Below are 15,309 nucleotides of genomic sequence, written 5' to 3'. Positions count from 1 at the left end.
CATCCTTCCCTTTCTCCCTCACACCTCCCCCCATCCATCCCTCCATCCATCTTTCCTTCCCTTTCTCCATCCATTGCTCCATCCCTCCAGACAGTCCTCCACCTACCCGCCCATCTTTTTCTCTATACTTCCCTCCTTCCACCTCTCCATCTTCCCCTTTCTCCCTCCCACCCTCGATCCATTCCCTCTCTCCATCCTTCCTTCCTTCTATCCATCTATCCCCTCCAGTGGGCCGCCTGCCCTGTGGCTCTGCCAGCCTAATCAGCCAGAACATATGTGTGTGTGTGTGTGTGCGTGTGTGATCCCTGCTAGGCAAGCAGGGAGATAGAAAGGGAAAGATTTAGGACTCTGGGAGAGTGGGGTGGATGGTGTGTGTGTATGTGTGTGTGTGTGTGAGAGAGAGAGAGGATTTAGGATATAAGGGAGCTGGAAGGCGTGAGAAGGCAGATTGAGAAAGAGGGATGGATTTACGAATCAGAAGAGGGATGAAAGGGAAAGAAAGGGATGGATTTAGGAATTTCTAGAGGGGTGGAAGTCTTGAGAGAGAGGGATGGAGGGAAGGGACGGAAAGATGGATGGAAGGCATAAGAAAGAAAAACTCAGAAACAGAGGAGGGATGGATTTAAGACTTAGGGAAGGGATGGAAGACGGGAAGGGAAAAAGAGGGAGGGATTAGGAATTTTTGGAGGGGTTGAAAGCATGCGAGAAGGGGGGATGGATTCAGAATTTGGAGGAGGTATGGAGGCCAGGAGGGAGAGAGATGAGGGATGGATTGAAGCATTGGAAGATGGATGGACTTCCAAACAGAGAGAAACTGAGAAACAAAGGAGGGATAGATTTGGGAATTGTTAGAGAGATAGAAGATATGAAAGAGCGAGAGAGAGAGAGAGAAAGGGTAGAAAAAAAAGACATGCATTCTTCTCATTGGGATACACATGCAACACAAACACGTGCCCGCTCGCCCTCCCTCCCTCCCTCTCTCTCTCTCTCTCTCTCTCTCCTGCATGCATTCAATTTCTTTCTCATACACACACTCTATATATGCAAGCATGCACTGCATCTCTTTATCACACACATACACACACACACACATACACACACACTCACTCTGGCTTTCTTTCTCAGAAAACCGTTGCTATGCAAACACATGTACTCTCTCTAGGCACATGTACTCTCTCTCTCTCTCTCTCTCTCTCTCGCTCTCCCTCTCTCTCTGTCCACTGGAGATTAGCCTCTCTGTTGTCATGGCGACCGTGGCTGTGCGGGTTGAAGGACGGGGAGAGAGGGAGAGAGAGAGAGAGAGAGAGAGTACGTTTGTGCAGCTGAGTGCTGCTGTGTGTTTGTGTGTGCAGTTTCTATGAGTGAGAGACAAAGAAAGAGAGTGAAAGAGAGAGAAGATGTAGATGTAGAGTTACATTTTTAATAAAATGGGGCGAGTTTTCCTGGTCTTTGGGGTGTTTGAGGTTCATTTTCACCTACAACCCAAAATTATGATGAATCAGCACAAAATGACTATGAAAAATTTCAATAATGACAAAATAATGATAATCTGAGATGTCAACTCCCATCAAGGTATAAATGAAATAGGACACACACCTCAAAAACACTGGCCTTACCATAATATATGTAATAGAGACTGAAATAATGTGAGACTTAATTAAATGAATACTTACGTTTTTATGTCATAAAAAATCCCAAATATAAATATAATAATATAAATGTATTATAATTATTAAATTAAATTAAATTTGAATAAAAGTAGATAATTTGTATTATTTGCATGACTAGATCTAGTTGATGAAAAAAGATTTGAATCTATTAGTGTTTAAACAAAAACTACAAATGAAGTGTTTCATAATAAATGCTATACATCCATTATGGGAAAAAAGTTTATTACTGAAGTTTATTACTGGAGACAGCTAATCGCTCTAATAGTGCTCTAGTCATTTTGAGTGCAATAACACTTTAAAAATATAGTTTTATACTTTGTGTGTGTATTTGCAGATTTGTGTGTTTGTCTCATCTCATTTTGACAGTATCTCCAACTCCAGTGTGTTTATGTATCAATACTGGAATACACACAGACACAGACAGGTCAGGGCGAACATGAAGAGGTCGTATAAAAACATCACTCCAAGCAGACGTCAAACAGCACAGCACAGTACAGACCAGACCTGGGCTGAATAGTCATTTTGCAAAACACTTTCCATGGTTTATTCTTGCCTACTTAGGCGGCAGATGGGAGGGATTTGTCATATAGGACAACACAGAGTGAGCCAGAAAGTTTAGACAAACACAGAAAAGTGTTTGAAAGCCAGTGTAGTTTACTTTTTATGATTCACAGCTTATGTGGCACAATCTGAACAGTCCTAATGTATTAAACCCCACTCATCTTATCATCTGTGTGGAGTAATATAATTGACATGAAATTGAAATAAACAAATCATAGAAGTGCCATTATAACACATGGGTTGTTGAAAGCAGAAATGCTGGATAAGTGCTGCACCTTTCCACAGCAGCCTGTGTAAAGATGACTTGAGGATTACCGCTGATCTCAAAAATGCCGGTCTGACCTTTTCCGGACCAAGAAAGTCAAACTGTCTTTTCCCCTCTGTGAACCATTTAGCGTTCCAGGGTTGGGTGACTGATTATGAGCGGGATCGCTTAGTGTTGATGACTTCTTGACTCCTTAGGGGGCCGATTTGTCCAGAATTAAGATGAAATGTGGAAGCAGAAGGGAAATGAGGTTCTACGGCCTCCTCAAAAAATCAAAGGACCTTTCATGCTTTGGCTGACAGAGTCGATGTGCAGTGCCGTCCTGCAGTAGACTGTCAGAAACTGGAGGTCAACTCAGGTCAAGTCACATCTATTATTTATGAAGTGGGCTTAACAAAACAGGTTCAACACAAATCGCTGTAAAAGGTAACAGGGAACACAATTACTGGGAAAAATACTCTTCTTTTGAACTCAGTACTCAAATAACACAAATATTTTTCTCAGTACTTCTGTAGTCTAACCCAAATTCTGACCTGAATTTGAATAACACTCACTTTGTGAATTTCCATACAAAATGTTATTCCTATGGCCTACAATAGCCCAGTCAGTGTTAAAGAAAACTCTATGAAAAGCTGTAACCAGGGACTTTATAAGTTGCTCTTATACTTTATCCTGAATTCCACTGCATGTTAATTTCAAAGACATTTATGACAACTCATTATTTTAGCATTTCTAATTTTGGGCAATGATAGAAATTAGATTTATCTGTTTATATATCACAAAGATGTTGAGAAAATCTATATAATCCACTGATTTTGGCATCAAGAGCACGCAATCTTAAAAAAACTTTGAATCCGATTTTGGGCAAGACTGCAAAATCTGCGCATAACAGCCGTTCAGTGAGAAGCAGAAGAAGTTTGGATTTATAATATTATATCATGGGATCCTCCTACAGCTGCTCCATTGACAATGAGTGGAAGACTTTGGAGATTCACAGTTTTGAATTTCAACTTTCCTTATTTTTGACCTTTTTTCCCTTTGTAGGTGTACATATGATTCACAGATGTGAGAACAGGACACACTCTTCTTTTTCTGTTTTTGCAAAGTTCTTATGAATTCACTAACCCTCCTACGCATAACACTACAATGGGAATTTAAATTGCAGCCACGGCTATTCCCTTATTTGGAAGAGTATTTCTTATGCATATTCCACTAAAGCACATAGACCTAAAGACCTTGAGCCTGAGCTTTTGATGAAGATCCTGTAAGTTCCTCCCATTATATGATGTATAAATAAAGCCCTTTGTCTCCCACTGAATGACGCGTTGTCTGTTGTCAGTGGTTGGCCAAAGGCAGTGCTGCATCATTCAGTGAGGACAGCATGTTCACCGTCGGAGTGTGAGAGATGCAGCAGTGCTGGTGTTCTGTATGAAGCAGAGGCAGAGCAGAGCGGCTTGTTAAAGGGACACATTTATATTTGAAATGAGACAAAGCAAGGAGAACAAGCTCGAATGCACTTTTGCTGCCTCAGTTTCATTATGGAAATATATTGTTGAGAACCTTCAGTGTTTTTGAGATCACATGTTATTGGCTATAGCTGGCCAATGAAGGCATTCTGGGGTCTGTTATCTGTTACTGAATAACAGATCAGTCTCACATCACTCTGGCGACACCTTGTGGCTAAAAGACGGTACTCCATGTTTACTGCAGACAGATGGTTAACCAGCTTTGGAAGCATGGAACACTTTTCCATTGGTACTTTTTCATAATTTATTCAGTAGCACAAAACTTCTCATTGGTGGTTAGAGGCTGGACGGTAATGTTTCAGGATTTCTTTTTTTTTTTTTTTTTTTTTTTACATGACTAATATGTTACAGCTCTGCTAGTGTAGCCGTGAAATCCAGCTACAGACGTTTCTATGGTTACAGTCCTGCTGAACCAATTCCTGCAGCATGTAATAAAACCATTTAAAGTTAATATTTTGTGTGAAGTGATGAATGTCTTTGATCAGCACCGTGCCGGGATAATGCACAGGGAGCCGGTCATTACTGCGAAATAAGCCTCGACAGAGTAAATCAATCTCACTGTACATTAATCTTTACTTATAAAGGTGCGGTTTGTTTCACATTTGGCAGCCTGCCAGGCTGTGCAGGCAGTTCAACACTTCTCACTCTGATGTCCAGACTATTGCATCATACAGTTGGATGAGAAATCTTATGTAAATCATTTTGGAGTACACAGCAAGTGATGCAATGTGTTAGACTCCACAATCTGGTGTGTTGGGACATGATTGTATTGTTGACATTGACTTGGATCTTTTTGTACTTGATAGGCTGGAAAAGAACAAATTTGTTAGCTCATGTTTCAGTGTTGAGATCAAGGGATTTAAAATTTGAACTGTCTTATAGGCCTAGTGTTTTCATCTTTGATTTCTGTGTTACATCTCCTTTTAGTACATTTAAAAATCATGGTAGCTGGAAGACACACTGGATCCCATCAGGAGCGTTGCATGCAGCCACACACACCATTCCTCCTATCCCAAGCAATACAACTGATGCCAGTAGTGCAATTCCCAATTCCCCAGCAGGAATCATTAAAGTTTCATCTTGGCTCATCTGAATGTCAGAGTGGCTTTGTTCCTCCATAGTTGGTTCCAGTTACAGCCACTTCTGCCACGAATCTGCAGTTACTCACACAGCTGCACATTTTTATGTCGCTGCGTGTGACAGAGAAATCCATATCGCCTTTCACTCTGCAGTCTCAAAGGTCCTTAAGTGAACTTTGTCACTGCAGATAGAGCCGAGCGTTGTCTGGGTTTCATTTTGAATTCCTGTAACTGACAAGGAGAGAAAAGCCCCTGTGACAAACGATTTTTTTGGCAGAAAAAAGGAGAGACTCATATATACAATGGCAGGATCAGACTGGAGTCTCTCCACTATGCGTGAATGGGAGGTAAGAGGAAGAGAAGGTTGCAATCTATTGAAACCATTAATCCATACTGATCAATTCACATGCAGTTTAATCAACTGAGGAAGTGGATTTTCTTCATAATTCAATAGCTGGACGTCATAAAAAGCCAATCTATAAAATCTATAAAGAAACTAATGAGAATAAATGCTCCTTATTATGTGAACTGTAGTTTCAGTTTCCATATTAAATCGAATGCATTGAAACTGGTAGGGAAGAAGTGTTTCATCATTTCTTAAAATTTTTTCAAACTCCTACAATGTTTGATGTTGGTCAGTCTCCAGATTATGAGCCGGGGCTTCCTGTTTCAGAGAAGTCCAACCCCCTGACGCGTGACATCGACCGAGCCTCGGCCAATCGCATCGTCAGGCTGTTAGAGGCCTGTGACGCCCAGATGTTTCAGGAGGAGGAGACGGGAAGCACCTACCAGGTGAGGTCAGAGGTCAATGTGTGAGGCAGTGAAAATGGTTTTGCCAATTTAAAAAAAAAAAATCACTTTTGAATTATTGAATTTTATTCTAAATGTTTGTCATTTGCAGAAGCTTTTCAGTGACGCTGCGGTGAAAACTATGATGGAGGTCGCTAAGAGGGTGGAGCTCATTCTCAAGGTATCTCTCTCTCTCTCTCTCTCTCTCTCTCTCTCTCTCTCTCTCTCTCTCTCTCTCTCTCTGCCCTGTGGTGACAGTTTGTCTTGTGTTTGGTCAACAGGACCCAGAGGAGAGCCTGGTGGTACTGAGTGGTTGTGGGACTTCTGGTCGACTGGCTTTCCTCATCGCGGTAAAAGCGGCACTGAAATGCTCTCAGCATTATTTAGCCTGCTGCACACTAGGAAGAAAGAAGCAGCACATTTTAATGGCGGCTTACTGTGACCGCAAGCAATGTCCATCTGAACAAAATGATTCTTGAATGCAATGTTGAATAACCTTGATTTGTTTGTGTGAAGAGTTTGGTTCCAAAACCATTGACAGTACAATATCTTTTAGAGCTATTGAAAGATGAACTTCAGGTATTGTTTTTTGTTCTCTCTCTCTCTCTCTCTCTCTCTCTCTCTGTGTGTGTGTGTGTGTGTGTTGTGTAGTCAGGCTTCAACAGAGCTCTGAGGCAGCTGAAGCAGAGTCCGGTCTATTCGTACATCATCGCTGGAGGAGACCGGTGTGTTAGGGCCATATATATTATTATAATAATATAATATTGGACTGAAGTAACTCCACTTCAAATATTTCAAATGCAACGAAGTACATTCCAATGTATTTATATGTTTCAATTTAAATGTGATATTTTCTTTCTTTCTTTCTTTCTTTCTTTCTTTCTTTCTTTCTTTCTTTCTTTCTTTCTTTTCTTCAGAGCACTGTTCTCCTCCCAGGAAGCTCCTGAAGACAACCCCAAACTGGGCATGCTCAGTCTGGAGAAGGTCAGGGATATGATGGAAAGTGTGTATGTGTGTGTGTGTGTGTGTGTGAGTGTGTGTGTGTGTGTGTGTGTGTATGTGTGTGTAGATACAGTGTAAATGCTGGAATTCTGAATAAAAGTACAGCATGTGACACACTAGCATCTGTAACCAGTGCTTGTTTCTGATGCCCTGCAGCTCTGTGAGGGGAAGAGGCGGGTCTTGTTCATCGGCATTTCCTGTGGCCTGTCTGTACGTCCTTCTCTGATTGATCAGAATCTGAATTCTGTGTAGGAAGAGAAGTTTGTCTTCTCACTTGTGATTCAGGAAGCTGAACTTATTCTTACTCTAAATTTAGTGTATTCTGAAGTTGGTCAGTACTTTATGTGTGTTTCTCTCTCTCCCTCTCTCTCTCTCTTTCTCTCTCTCTCTCTCTCTCTCTCTCTGTGTGTGTGTGTGTGTGTGTGTGATCTCTGGTGCTGTAGGCTCCATTTGTGGCAGGACAGCTTGACCTCTGCCTGCAGCACCCTGAGGTCTACACTCCTGTACTGGTTGGCTTCAACCCTGCTTTTCAGGCCAGGTGTGTGTGTGTGTGTGTGTGTGTGTGTATGTGTGCACGGCTCATCGTTATTCCAATAATAAGTTATGAAATTATATAACGATTAAGAAATAACTTGAACTAAGGGTAAGTTAGGATGAAATTTCCACTTGGGATGAATAAAGTTAATTTCATCTTAACAACAAAAATAACAAGTTAAAGTGTGTGTGTGTGTGTGTGTGTGTGTGTGTGTGTGTGTGTGTGTGTGTGTGTGTGTGTAGGGATGAGCCCATGCCAGGCTGCACCTTCACTTTTCGCAGTGTGGTTGACAGGATGCAGGAACTTGCCACAAGTCAAACGGCTTTCATCCTCAACCCAGCAGTTGGGGTAAGAAACTCCACTTGCACTCATTACAGTAGCTGCTACTGACATGAATCAGAGCTACTGACATGCACTACTGACTAGTGACATGAATTGGAGACAATTGCTGTGGACTCTGTAACAGCATCCAGGAAGGTTTACATGTTGGTACATTTTCTGGTCGAAATGTGTCAGCTGTACAATGAAATGAAAGTCAGCCTCCCATTCATTGTGTGTGTGTGTGTGTGTGTGTGTGTGTGTACAGCCCGAGGCCATCAGCGGCTCCTCCAGGATGAAGGGAGGCAGCGCTACTAAGATCCTCCTGGAGGTCGTCCTGTCCGCCGCCCATGCCGCCGCCTACACACACGCACCCATCACATACAAGTAAGCGTGTCAGCATGAGAAATCAACACAGGCTTCTTCTGCATCAGTCTGAAAGGGATAACCAAGAGCTATCATCAATACAAATTACCATTAACACCATTTATAAAATCCACTGGCCTACCTAATTGTCTTTTAATTACCACACTTATGTGTACTCAGGGAACTGTGTTCAATCAGTTTCCCCAAAGAAGAATACCTTCATCAGAGCATCAAACACATGATACCTGGCAGAGCTTTTGTGATGCTTATGAATAATTACAGATGAGTGTGGGCGGTGCTGGGCAATTAAAACCAATTACATCTTGACCAAAACACATCAAAATATCAGCAACAGCAGTAGAAAGCACACAGAGGTTACAATGAAGTAAACATGATAATGGAAAGTGAATAAATAGAGCATGTACATAGCAAATAAACAAGTAGGACAATGTTCAATTCCATTTTCACATTACTATGAATTTATGTTTGTTTCTGATCTGTATGTGTTTCTGTACATTAATATGAATCACTATCTCTGGACACTTTTTCTGTACATATTCTACCTTTATCTCTAAATATGCTCTGATAATGATAGTGATCATGAGAACACACAACGATGCACATGTACATTGTACTTTTCTGTACATATGGTTCCTCCAGCTGGAGTTTATGATAAGGTAGACGGTTACTAATGCACATAACCAAATCTGCTCGTTGTGTACATGATATCTACAGCAGTAATTTGAATATATTTGATATATGCTGATATAGGCACATATATGCTGTAATTTTACATATTGTTTTTTCTTATACTCCCACTTTTGCTCTGATTTATTATATATTGCATATATATTATTGTTCAAATTTATTTTGAACTGCACTTAGCATACTAAACAAAGGTGAACAAACTGCTTCCATTCTTCTTGTTGCACAACAGTATTTTCATCATGTGTTGCAGACCTCTAGAGGTCATTGCACACTGAGAGTTTTTGATGGTATATGCTAAAACTGATTCATGATTTATGCTTTATGAATTTCCATGTGTCCAAATGTTTTTGTGCAGCCTGAAATGGAGCCATGCACAGGAGGGGCTGTTTCTCCAGTACAGCTAAAATCTTCAATTAAACCTACAGTAGCAGTCAGTAGTTTGGCTTCACAGTCATTTTGCCATTTCATATCCCAAGTAATTAGAGTATGAAGGTGTCACAGTCCAAATACCTCTGTCCTTCCCTGTATACCAGAGAGGTTTTAAATGAAACCCCTTATTAAATACAAGCTGTGTGCTGTCTTTCCAACAGGGGCGTCCTGCAGCACATGAGAGCGTATGAGAAGACTGTGGACATCACTTACACTCAGAGTGAGGGGATTACAGCACTGGTGGAGGCAGCGGGACAGAGGTGGGACATCCTTTCTTACTGCTCCCACTCCCACCTACACACTCACACACACACCCAGACACACACAAGCATTAATGCCGATATCTCCAGCAGTGTTTTACCCCCTCAGAATGTTAATCTTATCAGAGTGTAAAAGCCTCTGAAACAGCATTTAGACCATCATGGGACACTAAAACAGTCTGTTGACCTTTCCACCCTGTTTGTATGTGTTCCAGTTTGCGGTGCGGGAGGCGCGTGTGTTACCTGGGCTGGGGCTCGCTGGCTGTCCTGGGACTCATCGATGCCAGCGAGTGCGACCCCACTTTCGGAGCAGGTGAGAAGGAAGGGAGGAATGAATATGCAGCATGGGAACCTTTACACCTGGATCAGATTGTGTTCACATAGTGGGAAAACGCATCAAATCCATCTAAGATGCATGGAAGATTCTCAGGATAATCCAATTTATTTTTGGATAATGGTCGGGGAACAAGCAAAATCTGGTGTTTATTGTCAATATCAAAGGGTATAAATACTATTTTAATGTGTATACCAGAGACACATTTTTAAAAAAGATTATTCTTTATGGCATTTCTGCTTTAAAGATCATTTTTATGGTATTTACATCCACAGCCAAGAGAGAGGAGGAAGACGTGAGAAATGTTCGCCAACTGAGCCATCAAAATTCCCAAATACATACATATTCATATTTATATTTCTAAATGATCAAGAATAAGACAATGAATGTTTCAGTCTCATTTCCATTGTGATCTTTAATGGTGTTTTGGTGGTCGGTTATGGTTTTCGGTCCAGTGAACTTTTTAACTGCGCAGACTTAAAATTGTAATGTGTGTGTGTGTGTGTGTGTGTGTGTGTGTGTGTGTGTGTGTGTCAGACTATGAGGATGTCCGAGGCTTCATCAGCGGAGGCTACAGAGAGCTGAACAACAGTGAAGGCCCCCTGACTTCACTGGTATGTGTGCGTGCTCAAAAGCTGGGGAGCAACTCTCATTACTAAAGGAAAACTGCACTCAAATTCCATGAATTAACATCTGTTAACAGTAAAGGACAATCTAATTTGGATTTATGAACATGTAATACTAGACAGCAGAGAATCAATGCTCTAGTCTAAAATGTCTTAAAATGTTATTAGAGGTCTGTAAAAGTGTTTTGTCGTTAACTCATAAAAAGTGACACACTTCCTTCTAATGTTTTCCTATTAATCATTTTGGAAGAGTAGGTGTCTCTGTTTTCAAATAGTGAGGATCTTATTAAATGAAATTCTTCAGACTCTTCTGTCCCAGGGCATAGAAATACAGAAATTCAGATTTGTCTTTTTTTCCAAAGGGTCCTGAGTTCTGCATCGCCCACGAAGACTTTGAGCGTCTGGTTCTGCCCTCCCTCAACCACCAAGACACTGTTCTGCTTATCTACACACACTCCGGTGAGAAACACACACACACACACACACACACACACATCTGTAGACATCATGTGAATCATTTTCTAACTTCCTATTTCCTAACAATGAGGCCGCAGGCAGTGGGCTTACAATTGAATATCATCATGTATTTCTGGTTCAGAGATGTTAAAAATGAAAACAAGAACAAAAAAAATAAATAAATAAAACTTTTTCCATAGATGATGTGACTGAAGTGGAGAAGCTGGCACGCCAAGTGAGAGAAAAGTCTTCCAGCCTCCATGCTGTTTATCATGGGGTTGAAGGAGCAACTGGAGCTGTACAACAAGTTGGTTAACATTCAATCTGTGTGTGTGTGTGTGTGTGTGTGTGTGTGTGTTTGTGTCAGCTTAATGAACCACATGTCTGCATGTATTCTTGCAGGACAACATCAGTGAGCTGTGTTCATCAGCGCTAAAAATCACTTGGCCGTCACCTGCTTCAGGGAGCTGGCTACGCATGGTACAACACACACACACACACACACATTGATTCAATGACTCACCGGAGCATGATAAATTACTGTTTTGCCTCATTCACTCTTTTCTTTGAACCTCTCTCTCTCTCTCTCTCTCTCTCTCTCTCTCTCTCCCTCTCTCTCTCTCAGCAGTGGGAGCTGTCCACTAAGCTGGTGCTGAATGCGGTGAGCACCGGCGCTCACGTCTTAAAGGGGAAGATCTACCAGAACCACATGATGGACGTCCAGGTCACCAACAGCAAACTGTATCGCCGAGCCACACGCTTACTGCAGGTACACACAGGTACACTCACACACGCACACAGGTGGATATACATATAGATATAAAACTCAAACTGCATCAACAGAAGCTGTCCGGTCGTCCCGAGGCTCGGTGTGAGGAGGCGCTGCTGAAGGCCGTGTACCGATTGGACGAGCTGCCGGCGGCCATCGCTTCCTCTGACATCATCACACACACTCACACCGCCAGCAGCAGGAGCAAGGTAGAGGAGGGAGGGGTGAGGGGGTGAATGGAAGCAGACAAGAACTGGATTCTCTCTCTCCTTTTCTCAGTTCACTGACTTGATGTATATATGATGTAGTTAATGATGAAGTATGTATATGATGTAGTATAGGATGTATATGATGTGAAAACATGTTCTGTATAATACACAATAGTATGTATTCTCTCTCTCTCTCTCTCTCTGCAGGTGGTCCCTCTCGCTTTGGTCTGCTTGCTGATTGGTTGCTCTCTCTCGGAGGCGGAGTCTCACTTGCAGCGACGACCAATAGTACGGGACGCTGTGGAAGCGTGCCTGTCGTAATTGACACAGCTGTGGCATCATCGGCAAGAGGAGATGGGAACAGGCAGGAGTCCCTGCACACACACAAACACACACATACACACACAGTGCATTTGTGTGTTCACTAAGTAATATGATAATGTGACACTTTATTGATTCCTGTAGGGAAATTCTCTTTCTGAGAGTCAGAGGTCAGAGGTCAGGGTCTGTAGCTGGTAGGGATTCAGTGGTCCTAATTCCTAATTATACTGAGTGTAATATGACAATTGAATGGCCTAAAATGCAGTACCGCATTAGGCCACTGGGGGGCAGACCTGACACTGCTGAAACACCTCAACACCAATCACCACACCATAATAACCTGCAAATGTATCTGTCATGGTTTTTAACAGCAGCTTATACCAGACCTGGACCAGATACTGTTGGAAAATGTGTTCTACTTAATCGTAATTGTAGCCTATTAAGGTGTCATGAGACAACACAATGAGTACCACACAATCAGGCAATTACTCTATAAGTATTTAGAAGTCAATTTTGTGTTTTTGTGATTTCAATTGGCCTGATATGGTAAACCCCACCCACCCAAGTTTAACACACTGACCAGTCCAAGATGTGGTTTATACTGATGTTCTGGATCCTTTAAAGCTACTGAATGATGAACTTCAGATCATGATTTTACTCGGACATGTACTGTATATATTGCATTTGTTTAATATATGTTAAAGTGCTGCAAAATTGGGATGCTTGGATGTTTCACCGACATTTTCGATCTGCGTTCTGTAACTGGAGGTAAAGGCTCTGCCATATTGGTCGGTGTGATGTAAGTCAACCTCAATCCCTCTGCGGCTCAACACACACACACGCACACACACACCCACACACACACACACACACACACACACACACACAGGTACCGGATTAGTGTGACGTGTGAGTGTATCTTGAGAGCAACTGAGCAGCTTTGAAGCTACCTCTAGGGCAGCCAAACCTGGTTCCTGGTTAAAAAAAACAGCCCAGTAAAGTGAAGAAGTGCACATCAGACCTGGCTCAAATTGCATTTGCAAATGTTTGCTTTGTTTTAACACCCTCGGAGTGCCAGGTGGGTGGTGTTTGCCTCATAGAGACCAATAAAATGGCGGCCAAAAAGTTCAGACCATTTAAAAGTCAGACTTGATTTGTCTGTAGTAGTAAGTAAAAAGGATAAAACAGAAACTTTCACCAAACCAAATGCATTCTTCATGTTTACTGTGATGGATTCTCTCGCTCTGTGGAAGTTGTTTTCAAACTGTATAAGAATGAATGGAAGCGAATGGCTTACTCTAATGTTAGCCCACTTTAGAGCACACGGGTGTGAAATGCCACTTAGCCCGGGATAAAAGCCCCATCGGCTTAGGGCCAAATAGGTTATAGAACGCAGTTAACCCTGGATAAAGGACTCATTTACATAGAAACATTACATGGTCACCATAACATCATAACAGACAGTTGCATAATAAGAGAAGTTTAAAATGTCATGTATATCCATCATGTATTTAGCTGGCATTTTGATAACAACATGGGAATCGCCGTCATGTACATTCATTTTATTCGTATCAACATTATTACATTCATATATTCATTGGAAACTTTACACGGTTTGCTCTAGGTACATGGTGTTCACTTGGTGATGTCATACACTGATGGACAGCCAAACAGACCAATAGCAGCATAGGCATAGGCACACCCACCCCTTGGTATCTCACACAGGCTTCTTCAAAACTAAGCCTGGGAGATGAAAACATGTTTTGCCTCGTTCACACTGACCTGTGCTAGAATATTACTGCTCTAGTAGCTTAGTTGGGGACCCAGACTACTGAATACTCCTTGAATACCTAACCTGGTGAAAAGTCTTAAATAAAAAGAAATCTTCCAGCATTTTGAAGAATATTGTCGCTCCATCCCAGCTTGTTCGACAGACGAGAGCCTTTACCCCGACTGCCATCCTCCCTCTCTCTCTCCGTCTGTCTACCCTCATATAACCATGGATACAGTAAGGCATTAGTAACACGCTTCAGCAGATTCTCCGACACACACACACACACACACACACACACATACACACACGCTTATGCAAGCCCCGTCTGAATCCAGAACATGTAACACCTAAGCAAAGCTCTAAATTGCTGTGGAAGTTTCACAACAAATTATTCTGAAATGTAGACTCTAGTGTCCTGGTATTTAAATGTGGATCCGCAGATACCACAGATATGCATCAATATCACTTTTTTGTGACAAGTGCATTGTGCTCTGATTACATTAGCATTTTTATACATAATGAGGGTAATCAAAAAAAGATAAGAGGTTACCCAGAAGCCTGTTTGAAGGGAAAATACAGATCTTGAAATAATGATTAATAATGGTGTTAGATAATACAATAAGGCTACTCAACATGCAATTTGGAATAAATGGAATAAATTCTATGTTTTACTTCATTTTCCATCAGTGTCGGAGGAGAAAGTAATCCAAAAGCGACCGACAATTAGATTACATCACTGAGCTTGAGTATCACCGAGGTTTACTCTACAGACCACAGATCTAAGAAGGTTATGGAATAATCTGTAACAGATTACATTTGGAAAGCGACCTGCCCCGCCCCTACTGTGCATCCAGCGCCACAGCAAGCCTGGGTGTCCAGATCCCTGAGAATCCAGCATGGACGTATTGAGATACACCAACAAAAACACACACAGCTGAATCAATACATAGCGATACATTGGTTTTGTCAAACTACCAGTCAACTAACATCTAACGTCTCTTGGAGGTACATGGTATATTTATGGCTATATGATATCATTCATTAACCCTGTGGTTCACTGTAACAAAACCGAGTGCACATAACCGAGTTGTTGTTCAGGTGTTGGAAAATGTGATTGTTTTTTCAAAAATATAACAACACACACAAATACAGTACAGAAATATCCCTTGAAAATAGATGTGCATAAATACAATTTTGCTTCTAAAAATATACAAATAACAATTACAAATACACTGTATGTTTAATCGTGTGTTATGTGATAAAATGTTTCAAGTTTCAGGTTCAGGCTTTCTAACATTTCCCCCTGTCACAT

The 15,309-nt window shown here is 41.5% G+C and overlaps 1 protein-coding gene across 1 annotated transcript; it reads left to right on the top strand.

Moving 5' to 3' along the window:
- The first annotated feature begins 5,722 nt into the window (after positions 1 to 5,722).
- On the top strand, positions 5,723 to 12,603 carry gckr (glucokinase (hexokinase 4) regulator). Its single transcript, XM_071908437.2, has 18 exons — positions 5,723 to 5,893; positions 6,003 to 6,071; positions 6,172 to 6,240; positions 6,542 to 6,615; positions 6,808 to 6,874; positions 7,049 to 7,102; positions 7,336 to 7,430; positions 7,670 to 7,775; positions 8,014 to 8,132; positions 9,410 to 9,508; positions 9,724 to 9,821; positions 10,380 to 10,456; positions 10,831 to 10,927; positions 11,125 to 11,231; positions 11,327 to 11,404; positions 11,550 to 11,693; positions 11,768 to 11,902; positions 12,110 to 12,603. The coding sequence occupies exons 1-18, from the start codon at positions 5,723 to 5,725 to the stop codon at positions 12,221 to 12,223; spliced, it is 1,773 nt and encodes a 590-aa protein (XP_071764538.2). The 3' UTR covers positions 12,224 to 12,603.
- The last annotated feature ends 2,706 nt before the right edge of the window (positions 12,604 to 15,309 follow it).

Source organism: Centroberyx gerrardi, chromosome 21 (assembly GCF_048128805.1).
Source record: "Centroberyx gerrardi isolate f3 chromosome 21, fCenGer3.hap1.cur.20231027, whole genome shotgun sequence".
Lineage (NCBI taxonomy): Eukaryota > Metazoa > Chordata > Actinopteri > Beryciformes > Berycidae > Centroberyx > Centroberyx gerrardi.
This window is presented reverse-complemented; position numbering and strand designations above follow the sequence as displayed.

Bases quoted from the DNA above. Each gene is read 5' to 3' on its own strand.
- gckr (XM_071908437.2), top strand. From the start codon at position 5,723: ATGTTTGATGTTGGTCAGTCTCCAGATTATGAGCCGGGGCTTCCTGTT. The intron at 9,509-9,723 runs GTGGGACATCCT...TATGTGTTCCAG, and splicing joins GTGGAGGCAGCGGGACAGAG to TTTGCGGTGCGGGAGGCGCG. The intron at 11,903-12,109 runs GTAGAGGAGGGA...CTCTCTCTGCAG, and splicing joins CCGCCAGCAGCAGGAGCAAG to GTGGTCCCTCTCGCTTTGGT.